Source organism: Musa acuminata, chromosome BXJ3-11 (genome assembly GCF_036884655.1).
Source record: "Musa acuminata AAA Group cultivar baxijiao chromosome BXJ3-11, Cavendish_Baxijiao_AAA, whole genome shotgun sequence".
NCBI classification, from domain to species: domain Eukaryota; kingdom Viridiplantae; phylum Streptophyta; class Magnoliopsida; order Zingiberales; family Musaceae; genus Musa; species Musa acuminata.
In genome coordinates, this window is record NC_088359.1 from 7,346,542 (window position 1) to 7,362,823 (window position 16,282).

General features: G+C 39.6%; 3 protein-coding genes across 3 annotated transcripts; 2 read left to right on the forward strand and 1 right to left on the reverse strand.

Moving 5' to 3' along the window:
• Window positions 1-108: 108 nt before the first annotated feature.
• LOC103970768 (proteasome subunit alpha type-5) lies at window positions 109-5,753 on the forward strand. The gene is made up of 9 exons (XM_009384683.3): window positions 109-266; window positions 369-450; window positions 586-666; window positions 2,414-2,527; window positions 2,616-2,717; window positions 3,995-4,053; window positions 5,148-5,250; window positions 5,366-5,431; window positions 5,520-5,753. The coding sequence occupies exons 1-9, from the start codon at window positions 253-255 to the stop codon at window positions 5,610-5,612; spliced, it is 714 nt and encodes a 237-aa protein (XP_009382958.2). The 5' UTR covers window positions 109-252; the 3' UTR covers window positions 5,613-5,753.
• Window positions 5,754-6,251: 498 nt separating this feature from the next.
• On the reverse strand, window positions 6,252-12,396 carry LOC103970769 (alanine aminotransferase 2). Its single transcript, XM_009384684.2, has 15 exons — window positions 11,848-12,396; window positions 11,097-11,147; window positions 10,229-10,279; window positions 9,974-10,039; window positions 9,836-9,897; window positions 8,948-9,026; window positions 8,763-8,867; window positions 8,559-8,669; window positions 8,161-8,298; window positions 7,613-7,687; window positions 7,330-7,450; window positions 7,083-7,237; window positions 6,922-6,996; window positions 6,621-6,824; window positions 6,252-6,540 (listed from the first exon to the last, which is right to left on the reverse strand). The coding sequence occupies exons 1-15, from the start codon at window positions 12,004-12,006 to the stop codon at window positions 6,424-6,426; spliced, it is 1,569 nt and encodes a 522-aa protein (XP_009382959.2). The 5' UTR covers window positions 12,007-12,396; the 3' UTR covers window positions 6,252-6,423.
• Window positions 12,397-13,282: 886 nt separating this feature from the next.
• Window positions 13,283-16,281, forward strand: LOC135652794 (RING-H2 finger protein ATL3-like). Its single transcript, XM_065174031.1, has 2 exons — window positions 13,283-14,351; window positions 16,144-16,281. The coding sequence occupies exon 1, from the start codon at window positions 13,447-13,449 to the stop codon at window positions 14,296-14,298; it is 852 nt and encodes a 283-aa protein (XP_065030103.1). The 5' UTR covers window positions 13,283-13,446; the 3' UTR covers window positions 14,299-14,351; window positions 16,144-16,281.
• The last annotated feature ends 1 nt before the right edge of the window (window position 16,282 follows it).

The following is a 16,282-nucleotide window of genomic DNA, read 5'->3' on the forward strand; positions in this document are numbered from 1 at the left end:
AATTGTTTCATATGAGAACAAAATAAGCACGTGCAAGTCACGTTCGTTAAACGTTTACTTTGACTAAAATGCCCTCGCCATTCATCAATTTCCCGTGGAACTCCTCGCTGCGGCCTCTGCCTTGCATCGCAAGAAGCTCGAGTCGCGAGCCTTTTATAGTCGCACCGGCGGACCCAAAGAACCCAACGAAGCGTCCGCCGTCGCTGCCCGCTCTTACTCTTGTTTCTTCCCGGCCCTCTCAGATCCGTTGAGATGTTCCTCACCAGGTGAGTCTCCTCTCCCTCGCTCGTCCTTCGAGCAGTTTTTTCCACTAGTAGTTGATCGATCGCTTGTTCCTTCTTTTCCCTTTCGGGGTTTTTGAATCGAAGGACCGAGTACGATCGAGGAGTCAACACCTTCTCCCCCGAGGGAAGGTTGTTCCAGGTCGAGTACGCCATCGAGGCCATCAAGGTTGGACCTAAATTCTTCTTCTGCTTTTCCTTTTGTCCTTCTTCCTGTCGTTCCTTTTGGGATCTCGGAGCCGATGGCTCCTGGATCTTGGGGGTGAGAGCTCCTGGGATGAAATGAGTTTGATTCTGATGGCAGTTGGGCTCGACCGCCATCGGGTTGAGGACGAAGGAAGGCGTTGTGCTCGCGGTGGAGAAGCGTGTGACATCGCCCTTGCTGGTTCGTTGATTACCCTTCATTTTTCGTTCGGGTGTTCCGCTATGGACTTCAGTAATTTCTCTTTGCTAACCGTTAATTTGTGTAACTAGGGTTTAAATGTGTGTAGGTTTTGGTTCCTTTTCCTTGTTGAATAAGATTGACTTGCATCTTATGCGAATGTCTTGTTAAGATTAGTGCTCTTAGAACTATAAATATTAAGGTACTCTGCTTCCATGAATTTTCTTCTTCTTTTTTTTTTTGTTATTTGATGAATTTCTTTCCTTAGAGGTTGCCGGTAGGAGCACAATAACTCTTTAGGTCCTGATCTCAGTTAGTGATGTAAGTCAACGGGCTCTTGGTTGGTAAAGCAACTTGGTCTTGCTTAGATCAAACCACAAGTGAAGACATTAAAGGGGTGAGGGGAAATGAAGTTCTAGTCCTTGAAGGCGCAAGGATGAGATAAATGGGTACTGTGAATATCATGCAGAGATTAGTCTCTGGTTTTCTGTGTTCTTGACTTGGAGGGACATCCTTCTTTATGGTGATTCGGCTTTAGGTTGGGGCAAAGCAAAGAAAGAGGTCATCGTGTCAAACATTACAGATGAGAGACATATGGGAGGGCAGGTGGGGAAGGGTGTTTTCAAGATACTGAAGAAAATGGATGTGTTGGGATTGTAAAGTTGAATTTGCAATTTTTTATTAATTGTCTAGACTATCTAGTTAGTAGGTGACTAAAACTTTGATATCTCTGCTCTGATATTGGTAAAAACGTGGATTGTTCTCTCAGTATACAAGATACAAGTTGTTTTTTGGATCATAATGAAGAAAAAAAATCTAAATCATGTTTATAAACAAATAATATTAGGTCCAGTTTTGATATATCAAATTGGACCGGATTGATCTGATCAGTCAAACAATCTCTTGTTCCTAATTTCACTATCACAAAAATGGAATAATAATTATTTTGTCCATAAAAAATTAATGGTACAAAAATGAGGTAGAAATGAATTAATCGCTTAAGGTGTCATCCAGAGATGCTCGTTAGATGAGATGTGACTATTAAATAATCTGAACCCTAATGGTTGTGATTTGTTGCCTAAGAAAATTTTATTTGAAAAGACTTGAAAAGAGACTCAGTGGTTCCTACTTTGAATAGTGCTAGTTCCCTCAATGGAACTCGGTGGGGAGGGAAAACCATGTACCTGTGCACTAATGGTTGTGTTTTATTGCTTCTTGTTATTTTATGCTGGCAGTCAACCGATTCATTCTTTGCAGGACAGGAGTTATTTCTTCAACTATATTTTATTATGAATTGAAAGCTTAAAGTTGCTCTTTTCTGAAGCCTTGGCAAGAGAAATAGTTGTGATGTTGAGTTTCTTGAGTCATGATCTGTATAACTTTTTAATTTCCTATTTTGCCCTCTCGGATCATGTACAGTTTACACAATGTTCGGTCTTGTATCTACTGTTATTCAAGCTCTTGCTTTTTTTAGTTTGTGATTTCGGGACAGTTGTCATCTTGGAAGTAACTAAAAGTGCCTAACAATGGCAAGAACTCCAATTTGATGTATCCAACTTAGTGAGGAAATTAATTATTAACTACTGAGGCCCATTGGCTGATTTTAGTAGATCCGCTCTTTGTTGAAAAAATTCAAGGACCTAGATTCAAGCAGCAAGAACGAATTTATTATAAACTACTATATTTATGACCTTTTGTATTTTTTTACCGTTGACTTTGTATCTTATTTTTAATCCATTTTACTTTGAAGGAACCAAGCAGTGTTGAGAAGATTATGGAGATTGATGAGCACATTGGTTGTGCAATGAGTGGATTGATAGCTGATGCACGGACTCTTGTAGAACATGCTCGTGTTGAAACTCAGGTCTCATTTTCTTCCCCCCTTTTTGATGGCATCTAAGGCACAGCTGATATGACCTATTGTTACTGATTGAATGACTTTGTATTACCAGAATCACAGGTTTTCATATGGTGAGCCAATGACGGTCGAGTCAACTACCCAAGCACTGTGTGATCTTGCTCTTCGATTTGGTGAAGGAGATGAAGAATCCATGGTTGGCATCATTAATTCTTTTTCCACCAATTAATTTCCTAGCAGTCTTGATTTGGAGATGCAATATGTTTTTTTTTTTCCTGGCATTCCTGCTATGTTTCTGCAAGTGAAAACTTCTTGGGTTGACATAACCAGTTGAAATCACCTTTGAATTAAGTTTTCCTGCTAACCCAATTGAGAACCTGTCATGGCTGTCAATGTACTGTAAAGCAGCTTCTTATGCGGGCAGTCAATGTGCTATGCAATTTATAAGTCATAGGCATTCACTGGATTGGCACGTGTTTGATGATCATTTTAGCCTTCCCTATCTTTGTAGGTGCCCATTCAAGATAGTTGGTTGTCCCTTATTGCCTAACAAAGATTCCAATCATGTTTTTCTGTTGCTTGTTTGGTCCGCAATTGTGTACATCATGTACAGTACTTCTGGTGCACTCACTTGTTGGTCAAGTTTCTTTTCTTCTACAGGTGCTATGGCACCTTGCAAGATTTAAAAGTCAGCTAACTCCCTGCAGGCAGGTAGTATGGGAGTGTCATGTGATTTGGTGAAATATCTGGGTCTGTGATGATATATATGCAGCTGCATATGTGGTTTGTTTTCAAACATTCTAAATCAAACATAATTGAGCACTGACAAAAATATATACTACTGACTACTGAGTTTATACAATCAGCACACAAACATATGTTAAGATCAAATTAAGAATTTATGGGATTCTACTCGTACTCATTTCAAAAGCTGTTTAAGTGATAAATTATAATAATTAATGTTATATTATAATGGATCACTTTGTTAGTATTAAATAGTAGTAATAGCAGACACAATAATAATTATGCAATGTTGTTCTTATGTAGGTGAGCATATGCAGTAATGCAACCAATTGAAACTATATAGGCCTCATGTGAGGTGGTAATATAATGGTATCTACTATCTACATATGTGGCCTTATAGATATGTTTCTAGAAATATTGATGAATGTCACTGTTGCTACTATCTTGTTATGCTAACCTGTATAAATTAATTCTAAACTTTGATAAGCTTTTTAAAGCTGTTTAGTTTATGAAATAGCAGCTACACCCTCTTTATCAACTAGCTTTTTATTCATTACTAGGAGTTCCCTGTCTAGGCTTACATGATGTTGAAGGTGTCAATATCTAGTTAGAGAGTTCTTTATGTATCTGCAAACCTGTGTAAAGTATATTTAATATTGTAGATAGTATACTCTGTCATTTTATATCAACCAGCAAACTTTGAACTGATACTAGTAAGCTTTTCTGCAGTCACGACCTTTTGGAGTCTCTCTTCTGATTGCTGGTCATGATGAGAATGGACCCAGCTTGTAAGTTCATTTTACTTGTAAAGGTTTTGCAACGAAAGTTTTCATGAATGCTTGGAAAATGAGACCATCCTGTGTGGTTATTTTCTGACAATTTTTGTTCTATCTAGTAATAGATTTATTTCTTTAACATTTTTGGCTTCTCATTATGTCTGTTGGTCTGTTAATAGTGACTAGCTGACATTTTCATTTATGTTAGAAAATGCATGGCTCTTTATTCTTTTATCTTTAGGAAACATGATAAATGCTCTATTACTCATAAATTTTCGCTTTGGGAGATACAATGGGATATTTTGCAGTGGATTTCCTGCTGGTGCTCAAATTTAGGCTTCCATTCAATAATGATGGCAACCACAAAATAATTCTGATCCAAGGGTGTTTTCTTGGTTAAACATAGACAGAATAAGGATACCAGGAATTTGATCATGTCCTGTTTTACTCCACACAAATTTTTTTCGACATCGAAATTCAACCAGAGAACGTGTATTTGAACTAAGGAAAGTTTCATAACTGGAAGTCTGAAATCAAGCAATTAGTTTTACATATAGCATGGAATATTGTCTCTTTAGGGGATCTACCCTTTATTCAAGGTGAGGGATGCCAATCAGCTCAGAGAAGCTTGATAGATTTACCCGTAAAGCGAAGTTGTTATGTAAGTAAGCTGATGTTTCTAACAAAAATAGGAATCTTTCAAATAGTGGTAGAATTAAATTTGATTCCATCTAGAAAGAAGTTGACTTTAATCTGGACCTCCTATGGTTTGAGATGCTTTATTTTCCAAGAACAATCAAGTGGATAACTCAGAACAGATGCTCCATTAAAATTGCAAAAATCCATACGTGATTTGTTTTTGGGTGTAAGATATGGCTTATTTAGTTGCACAAGTTCCTTTTATTTATTTAATTTCATATTTAGTTTATATTAGGTGGGATGGTGTTACATGCATTTTTTTTCTATTCAGTGCTATTCCTTTGTCCAAATTCTGAAGATTATGCTTGTAGAAAGAACTGCTTGCCTGCCTTCTATGAATAGTTGCAGTTGAACAAGGATTAGACCTGTATTAGGAGAGAGAGCTTTGAACTTGTCATGAATTGCAGGTACTACACAGATCCGTCTGGTACATTCTGGCAGTGTAATGCAAAAGCAATCGGGTCAGGATCCGAAGGAGCTGATAGCTCTCTACAAGAGCAGTACAACAAGGTATCAGAAATCAGATTTATCTATATCTAGTTTGGTTGACTATTTTTCAGACATTTACTAGCTAAGTGTAGCACATAATTTATGTGTCTTGAGTTTGAATAACCTGTTTGTGCAGGACTTAACCCTTCAAGAAGCTGAAACTATTGCTCTTTCCATCTTGAAGCAAGTCATGGAGGAAAAGGTGCCCTATCTTTGGTGTTTTCTTTGGCTAATCTCTTTCCTTCATTACTTGATAATTCTTATGTACTAAAGATAATTTGCATGAACAGGTGACCCCAAACAACGTTGACATTGCAAAGGTTTCTCCTACTTATCATCTGTACACACCCACTGAGGTTGAAGCTGTAATTGCTCGCTTATGAATGCCGTGCTTGTCATCCATACACACCTTCTGAGCTCGGGGTTGTCGATCACTTGCTTATGAATGTTTTGAATACTCTGTTAATTCTATTTAGCATTTAAACGATAACTTAGTCGGACCTCAACTCGATTTTTCTACTTTATCTTCTCTCTTATTTTCTAAACTGCCCAGCCATTCTGAGTTGGAACACATTGATCGGGAAAGATCAAAGCAAATTCTCGTGCTTAAGCAATTAAGCAGCATTTGTCTATTATACATAACACTGGAAGCTAGGAGTCATGTTTTGACTAGTAACGTTAATTCACTGCTCATGGTTTGTTATCTTTAGGATTTCACTGCTTAGCCAAATTTCATGCTCATACTTGGGGTCTCTTCGGCCTACTTTGAGGTATCATTTCGGTCTTGATTAAGTTCTTTATCGGGTTTATTATTTTCATTTTTTGCGCTCAATAATTGTTGACCGAGTCAACGGGAGTCTTCATTTTTAACTAGAAAAACTGTCGTCTATGGTTATGTGCTCTAGTGATGATAGATACTACCTATAGGAAAGAAAGATAGTTAGGGACTTTGATTTCTCTTCATCTAAATCCTAAATTATTTTTACCTGTCCTCTGATATCATTTGCATCTTACCTAAGAAATTCCGTAACATTTCATATTATTTAGTTTATGAGACCGAAAAGCACAAACATTCCAAGAACAAGAAGGATGTCTAGTTATTCTGCCTTGTTGCAGCACAAGAAAGCCATGGAATGGGATACTCTTACTTAGTCCTTAGTTCTAGCGATGTTAACCTTTAGCCTAGTGTGGGCTTCAGTCACGGAACTCTTCCATGAAAGCTTCATGGAACGCCTTGAGCCGGGATATGATGGCGGGGATTTTGTCCTCCTGCGGCAGGATCGTGCATCTGACGTGCCATGTTCCGGGGACCTATAAAAGAGAAGAAGACCAAGCTCAATGACACCCAAACGACAACTATTAAAGTCGAGCCGAGCTGGAAACAAGCTCACCTGCCCAAAGCCGGATCCAGGAACGACGACGATGCCGGTGGCGTCGAGAAGACGTCGAGCGTAGAATGCATCTGGTGCTGCATTAACTGCTTTGGCAGCTGCGAAAGCCTTCTGTGGTAGGCGCAGGCGAGGAAAGAGATACATTGCGCCCTCTGCTTTGTTGCAGCTCACGCCCTCTAAGTTGTTGAATGCATCTTCCAATGCCTGTACTAACACAGACGGAGAATAATCTTCAGAAACTTGAAACCAACAAGCTATTCTAACCAGGTTTGATAAGAACTAAGGATCAACATGATACGACCTTGGCACGTCTAGCTAGAGACGAAAGAATCCCATTTTTCTCCGCATTGAAAGATTCATATGATTCGTCTCCGACCTGCAGGCTCATCATCCAAGTCATTATGTACGATTGCAACCTTATAGCTGTCATAAACAAGATGGAGAGAAACTAAGAACACTCACCCTTGGTGGATTCATAACAAGACTGGCAAGGATTTGGCCGGAGATGTTGGAGCAAAGGTTTACGGATGCCACCTTGTAGATTTGTTCTCTCACTCCGGCATTAAAGCCAGTGACCTCCATGTACCCGCCCCTTTTTCCGCATTCTCCATAGTAACCTGATGCAGACAAAACAAAAGAGAGAGAAAGACAATTAGTCTTGAGAAAATACACTGAAGAATGTTCACTTGGAAAAAGAATACGTGCTTACCTTTAGAAACAGATTGAAATGATACCAAAGGGATCTCATCATCGCTATATCCCATGGATCTTGTGATCTTCTTGAAAGAGTTGAATTTCTTATCATCGACATATATATTTTCTTGATATACCTGCAACATTTTGGTGCATTGTGGCCAGGATCACTCCAATAAGGAAAATTTTATTTCTACAATCCCATCTGATACCTATTAAAATTCTGCCAAAACTTTATAAGAAAAGAACAGAATTCATGATAAGCATGTAATGAAAATGATCTGCGACACTGAACTCACCTCGTCTGCCAGAAGGACCAGCCCTTCATTCTTGCAAAAGTTGACTATCTCCCTTTGGTTTTCCTCTGCAAGAACCTGAAAACACCAGAAGATCTACTAAATGAAGAGAGATATCTCAACAAAAACCTTTTCCTGATGGTACTACAAAGAGTAGTCCAAACAATCAGTAGAATAACCTAGTAAAAGTCCACCATTATCCAATGAAGAGCCTCAAGAAAAGATAAGAAATGATAATTTGGACAGTAGAGAAATTTGTGTTTGCTGTTACGGATTAGGGGATAAAAATTTGCATTTAGGGCAATGAGTCCTTGATCATGTCATTGCTGGTATAATCACAGAAACTTTCTTGGACCTCTGGCCAAAAGATAAAAGCATCATACTGTTATTAGCTTCACTGTTATTAGAATCAGTCTTTTTTAAATTTATTTCCTATGTTGTATGTGATATGAAATCTTTCACATGATGAGAAAAAGGAAAAAGTAAGATGCTGCCCAAAAGGCATCCAGTAATGTTGCATGGTTTATAACAAAATATGAAGAGAAACAAACCTGTCCGGTGGGATTGCCTGGATTTATCACGACTAATGCCCTCACTGTGATCCCCTTGGATCGAGCATCTTCCAGTTGTTTCTTAAGCTCTGAAATCTCCAATCCCCATCCTGTTGATTCATCAAGGTAATACGGAACCTGACCATAGCAATTCTATCATTAACTAACTTTAACTAGATTACCAAAAATATAACTTGCTTCGAAAATATGAGTAATTACAAATTAAACTTTCTGACAAACATCAACAGGAATCTTATAGAGTTTGCATCACTCCATATTTGCCTATGAACCATAAAAATATAGCTTATTGAAGATAAATTTTGGGAATGTGTTTTTCTTATCATTATAACATAGTAGAAAATATAGCAACTGATTCAAGACTATATGAACGAACATACAAGAGAACCACCATGAAGGGCAATGGAAGCAGAATACAAAGGGTACTGAGGAATGGGGCACAAAATGCCATCTTTCTCAGATCTTATTAACAACTGCATCATCATGTGCACCTGAGGTGAAAAAAAAAGAGTAATCAGCATGAACAGCAATACCTCCCATCTTTATCATGTAAACAACTGAAAGATAAAAGCTCAAGCAAATACCGCAGGACTTGCTCCATCTGTTAGGAAAATATCATCTGGATTGGCAGGAAAACCATCCCGATCAGCAATTCCAGCAGCAATTGCATCTCGTAAACCTTTGATACCCTGTCTAATTAATAGTTCTTAGGACCATGCAGTGAATAGAGATGAGAATATTTCTGCAAGAAATAAAAGCATGTTCTTGCCTGACTATGGCTATATGCTCCTGTAGCCCTACCAGGAATCACATCTAAAATCTGCCATGCTCTTGCTATTGCATCAGCACTGCAGTAATGTAAATATTGCATTACGTAAATATTTTACCCATGTATCCGTACGTTAACTTAAAGCATACATCTAATGATCTGAGTTGTAAGTTGCATACCTAGGCAGAAAGCAAGTTTTACTTAATTAGTTAGTTTCCAACATGCATAGGAGGTAGGTAATAGATATCAGCCCCAGTATTTTAAAGCAGACTACCATACATAATGTTGACACTAACAAGAACCTTAGCAAATTAGTGTTCTAGGAGAAGATTTTCTGACACGTGTAGTTCTTCAGAATTATGTGCATATCAGGTTGCACGACTTGGATATATGGTCGAAAATATCCAGGAGAAGATTTTCTGACTTGTGTAGTTCAATATAAATAAAGCTGGAAATTTCATTGTGTTATACCATTGTAATAAGAGTTACCTGTATTTACAAATTAGTAGAACCGGGAATTCTGCAAGATGCTACTCAAGTTGCTTGGAACAAAGAATAGCATGGTGTGAACTGTTATAGGCAGACTGACGTAAGGCAAACCATTAAAGCACTAATTTATGACTCCTGTGCACATTGAATGAACTGTTTGGAAAAAAGCAAAAAAATAATACTGCATTACTTCTGGCATAATGACTCCAGAGGGAAGTTTGTTCCATCTCAGAGAATATTCAATGGAAACAGAGACAAAATACAATAGCCATAGCCAAAGACTAAAGTTCTGGCATAGCATTGACAGCACATGACACCCAAAAGGGAATGTTGTATTCCAGTGGACTTAGAATGATTTCGTTGAATATTAGTACATGCAAAAGTACTGTTCAAATATACCTGAACAAGGCGTGAGTTTCACTTTTGTCCAAAAGAGATGGATGGTCACACAGCGCAAGAACCTGAAATAGGAAAATTAAGTACCAGGGACAAACTAAAGCTAACTAAATTAGTCAAAACAGTTGTGTGTACAAACACCTCACGGAAAAAGGTAACAGGATGCTGACCAAGAGACTGAGGATTCCCAATATTGCAGTACAGTATCTGCCAGTTCAATTTGGAAATTTCAACGATATTAAGAGAAAAAAAATTAATAAGTACTAAACAAAAAATTAGAATAAGAATCACTCCATAACAATATAAATAGAAAAGCATCAAATGTATTGGAGATTAAGATGAAATCATGCTGAATATTTATAAATGAATAACACGGGGACTGAAAATTATGCGCACCTCATCGAAGGGATGGGACCCTGGTTTGTCTTGCAGCTCCTGTTGTAAGCGCTGGAATTGGAACGAGAAACAGATACATCAGTTCTTTAGGCAATGTAATTGCAGCAGATCAACATACTTCACGGATTATCATCTGCACCATGTCCTAGTCGAGATTCGTCTTTAGAATTGAATATAATAGCAAATTGTCCTAGTATAAGTGTGTTCTGACCACCACAACATAAGAGAGAAATTTTGAAACCAATTTAAGCCACTTTGTCAAAAAAAAATTATGCATCATGTTTGCTACAAATATGCCAATATCACAAATCAACTCAAATGCCATTGTCCACCTTAGCTTGTTTTTAGAAGACCAAGCGGGTTATGGTCCTAGCTCAAGGAAAGTTTAATGTTTAGTCAGATAAAGGTCTAGTAGCATTACATGCAAAAGTGAACAACCCTACCGAACCAAGTATCATTTCTTTCTGCATATATAATTTAGAACGCCACTAATACGAGAGTTTAAAGAAACTAGAAGGTAATCATCAAGAATCTCCAATCAACAAATGATGGATGGTTGCACATACAACGTCATGTATAAGTTAATGACCTTCATTGTGACAAAATATACTCAGGTATTATTAAATGGCAAGACATCGGAATGCATAGTTGTTTGCTAAAGTAGAAACAAAACAGGCATTCAGGAGGCCTTCGAAATGTCATCAAGCAACCGGAAGGAAGATATGGCAAAAGCTGTATGCTTGGTCGCCCAAATTCATCATACGATTACAGAAATGAGATAGCATAATACATACAACAATATCTTTATTTATGACTAGGAAAAAAATAAGTGAAGATATGGAATGAACATCAAAGAGAAATGAAGTACCTGCGCATGGCTAACAATCTCACCACGAACAGCATACTCACATTTTAAAACCTGAAATAAAAGAAATATATGACTTGATTTATGTTACCGAGACACATACCACCTATTAAAAGTTGCAAACTGCAAAGTATAACCATCCAGAGAGCAAAATGTATAGACAAAATTTAACATGGAGATTGCAAAATGTGTGGGCATTATCACATGAGTATAGCTAAAGATAATAATAACCTGTAACTGCTGCTGCAGTTCGCACTCACATCAATCAAAAACCAAAGAAAGAGAGATAATAAATAACCTGCTATTGCTACTGCAGTGGAACCAAAAATTTCTTAAACAACAGAAGGAATAGATTAATAAAATCCACCAAATGGGAAGCACAGATCACTTTCGCACTCGCGTCAAACATCTGAAGAAACACCTACAGTTGTTGCGTATACAGTGAACAGCCAGAAGCAACCAAAGAAGGAGGTCCTGCCATACCACTTACAAGAGGAGGAGAATCTTGTGGGTGTTGGAGGGGGTGGGGGGCCTCATCAAACAGAAGAATCCACTTAAGGGAATAGTCAAAGCTGACTCTTTTAGAACCACAATAACAAGCAGTTCACTCGAAAAATCATAACACAAAACCAACTTTACCTAACCAGCACGAAAACTGGGCGACGATCAAATTTTAGCTGCGAAATCGACGGATGAAGTGATCGAATCGACTCAAGAAGGCATCTTTACCGATCAAATCGACGAAATAACCAACCTTTGGGTTGATCGTGTCGACAGTGACAACACCAGCAGCGGAATCCATGGCGGCGGCGGCGGGGGGTGAAGAACAGAGGAAAGCAGAAGGCGGAGACCGCGAGGCGAGGAGCGAACCAAAGAGCAGCCTTTTCGCTCTCTCCGTGGCAAATCGACGCATTTGAAGGACTCCGCCCCTCCGCACACTTGCCCTCCCTCCGATGCCCCTCCCGCTTGTAAGAGTCCCGCCCACAGAATAACCATCAAACCAAACAAAAAGGCGGCACCAAGAATTGTTTGATTTATCCGAGAGGATGAGCGTTCCAAGAACGCCCACAGAGTCAAAAGTGGTCTCTTTACGCGAGAACAAACGGGCACGCCAAGTGTTGGCTAAAATGCCAACAAGTCCCGATACTTTAATTACCTGCACTGGTTCAGCTCTTTGTGCACTGTCGACTCAGCCCTAGATTTTGGGGGCAAAAGCTACATGGCCAGTCTGCAACTCGAGTCGGTGATCTACTTGCTCTGTAAACCTATCGCATTGGATCAACAATGCAGGTTGACGTTGGAGCTCTCCGCGGGTTACCTTCCAGCCCTAGATCGGCCCAAAGTTGCATGGACAATCTGCAATGATCTGCTTGCTTTGTAAACCTATCAGATTGGAGGAATCAATAATAGTAGATGTCTGTGGATTATTATTATTATTATTATTATTATTATTATTATTTGATCTTAAAATAAGTAACAATAGCAATCTATTGTTCATTCTTAGGAAGATCCAAATAATAAGTAAAAGGAAAATAGGGTGTCATCAGGAAGCTCCAACCAAAGACCTCATTTAGCAAACAGATGTTAGTGATGCTCACATAAACAATTGTCATCACATCACCACCATGAAACTTTGCTGATGCTTACAAAGACCATAGTTGGAGCTGTTTGACCAACCCATCATGGAAGCAAGTGCAGTAGCTCCACTTACCAAACAATGCCACTTCCAACCAATCTCTCTCCACATCACTATTTTCTTCCATTAAATTTCCTCATTTCCTGCACAGTGTGAGGTACAAAGATGTCATTTCACTATATTAGTTTTAATTATAGTTATAATATTAAAGTTATATTTATTCCAACTGATATTTATATTACTTGTCTTTGATACCTTTCTTCTAACTCTACACTTATTATCCCATACGAGCATTAGTTTTCCTTTAAGCAAGAATGTGTCATAGGTCATTTACCTTAAGCAGATTGTTCCATGTAATTATCTTCTAAATTTAATTTGATGGCTTATGCGATCATTTATTATGTTATGGTTGAATATACAGATATATATACACGTTTTTCATTTTAATGATAAAAAATATTATAAAAATTCGAATGATACATTTATAGAAAATTTAAGAAAAATAATCTCTCTCTCTATCTCTCTCTCTCTCTCTCTCTCTCTCTCTCTCTCTCTCGTGACAGTATATGAGACGACGACACACACGCAGGACTTACACTTCCATTGCTCTGCTGATTCTCTCAAAAAGAGACTGCTTTACTTGCCATTTCTTTCATTACTGAGCTCCTTCGAAACTACAATTTGCGCAGGAATCTTACGAGGAGAGTCACAAGACGGATGTCCGGAACAGAGCAGTCGACGGGAGGCGTTGGACGGTTGTCCCCGATGACGACCACCGGGATCATGGTCGCAGCGGTGGTCGCCTTCTTCGTTCTCTTTGTCCTCGCCTTCTTCCTGTACCTCCGCGCCAAGTGCTACTGGGGCGCCATCCCCGTCGCCGCTGGCACCCGCTTGGCCTCCTTCGCCGCCACGCGGCCGGGCGGCCTCGACGCTGCTGCCGTCGCGGCGCTTCCTTCGGTGGTGGTCTCCGCCGGGGCCTTGAAGGAGAGCCTGGAGTGCGCGGTCTGCATCTGCGAGCTGTCAGAGGGCGACGCCGCACGGTTGCTGCCCAAGTGCGGCCACGCCTTCCATCTCGAGTGCATCGACATGTGGTTCTGCTCCCACTCCACCTGCCCGCTCTGCCGGACCTCGGCGGAGCTCGTGAAGCCCGAGAGTGCTGTTCCCGGCGCTGAATCGGTTCCCGGCGATAGTCACTCCGTCGAACCGTCGCTGAATTCTGCGGCAAATGTGCTGTCTTACACGTCAGAGGGTCGGGTCGCCAGTGGAAGTTTCGGCGGACCGGAAGGGAGCTCAAGCACTTCTGGCTCTTCTTATGTGAGGTCAGAGGACGCATTGGTGACTGAGATGCCGAGGACAACGGTGGATGGCTTCCAAACTCCGTGCTCGCCATTGCCTGTGGAGAGGACTCCTGATGAAGAGATCAGGTCGCCGACAACACCGGCGTTGAGGTCATTGCGGAGGCTTCTGATCCGTGGTAGCAGGATGGCTGATGCTTCCTGTAGTCCTCGAAGATGTGATATCGAGCAGGGAAGACGTCCGCCAAGTCCTAAAACAGCGACGAGTTCATGAAAGGCGGCCTGATGCAGAAAAAGAGCGTTCTTCCCCCACTGGAACAACTGAAGGTTTAGCATCTAAATTTCCACTAGATTCGTACAGGATTTAGTGCATTTTAAGTGTTTGCAGCTGAGGATTCTTTTCGTGTTTACTTTTGTATGTTGTTTTGTTTATTTACTTCAATCCATGTTGAAAGTTTAAAATTTGGGTTTTCTGCCTAACAAGATCTTCGCTATCTATTGCTCACTAATTCTATTTGTTCCTTCCTGCATCGATATCGATCTTAGTTCTGCAATATTATTGAATCTTGTCGATTGTACACTGGGAAGATGAATTTGGTTCTCTTGCTCTGTTGTGGCTTTTGTGGATTGTTGATTGATCACTGTTCTTGCCCAGAATGCTCCTGAAATCTACAAAAGTCTAGCAGTCTTTGTTTCACTGCATCTTACAACCATCAAGTTCATGTTTCAACTTAGATGTGGAATATGCTTCTGCAAAAATAGACTTAGATTTTTTATGTGTGTAAGCCGAATTATACTGCTGGGTTTGAATCAAACGTTAGTACTTGTTCGTGTTCTGATTTCTGGTGAATCCGAATTGCACGTCGCCGGGAATGCTAAAGGTTGATTTTGAACTAGGAGAGAATTGTTCTGATGGTCTAACTTGCATATGTAGTTTATGTAAAAGCCATAGAATTACTCTGAACTCTGTAGCTAATTTTTTTATCGTTGTGGAAATACATTGAACTACTGTTTGATAGTATAAATCAAACTAATCGAAATCGCTAACAAGAATGAAAGAGATAAGTAGCTTGAATGAGACTTGACAATCGGATAGGAAGGCGAGAGGGATATGTAAGCAAGGGACCCTTCTTTCCTCATTACTGGTACTTCAATTGATCTGGATAATGGATAGGAACTGGAAGCATTCATTGCGAAATCAGCTCCTTTAGGAAAATGTGCATCCATCTTTTAGTTTTGCATCTGAGAGGTGTTTGGTCTTCAGAGATGACTGCTGCTTGATGTTAATTCTGAGACAACCGCCATTTAGCAAATGTAAACAGTTCTATCATAGTTAGCTCACTTATTCTCATTAGCATATTACATGATTTGATGTTGATCGGTTGCCGCGGATGGTTTCTGTCTGATGATTTTTCGCTATCATGGCTGATGTTGCGTGAACCTAATTTCTGTAGTCATCCGTTGAGCAACCAATCTTCATCACCAGTTGTAGATACTTCTGCAGGTAGGAGGGAGGCTGGTGATGGCTTCTTCTATCGACAACGACTGTCGTCTTTGCTTCTTTGTTTGTAGCAAACCTCCTTATTCCTTTTTCCTATGAAATTCCTAGGATCTTTATGGGTGCAGCCCTTAGTAAAGGCTATTGTGGCCGCGGTCTAACTGCTCTTTATCGCTCGTCGTAGTGTTCTTCGTATTTTCGACTCATTGTTCAGCTCTTGTCTTCGTATTTTCGACTCATTGTTCAGCAGCTATCAGACTTGTATCATTTGGTTACATCAATTGTTCAGATTCTTTTTGCTCAACCGAGTCTGCTACAAGTTCTTGATTAGCGGCATTGCAAATTCTTGATTAGCTGCGTTTTCACAATTGGCCACAAACATTTTTCCAACTTGTGCTTTTAAGATCTGATGCATGCTTATGCCTGATCTGGACAATGAACAAGCACCTTTTTCTTATCCAAACTGCTTTAGATCACAGATTGCTCTTCTCTTGAACCCTTAGCTTTCTGAATTAGCATGTTGTGTTCCAAATTTCTTGCTCCTTTTTCTCTTTCTAGAAATCTAATACATTCCAATTGTACTTGTGTATGAGCAACTGACATCATTGTTCTCGTGTGCAGATTCTCATATGTTTCTGAAGCTCTCTCAGATTCTTCTGTGCCAATGGGGGGATTAAGATGGAAGATGTATGTCCACTCTGAAGCAGAATCTGTTCCCACCTAAAAAAGGTGTTCCATTCTCTCCAAGATATCACTCTTG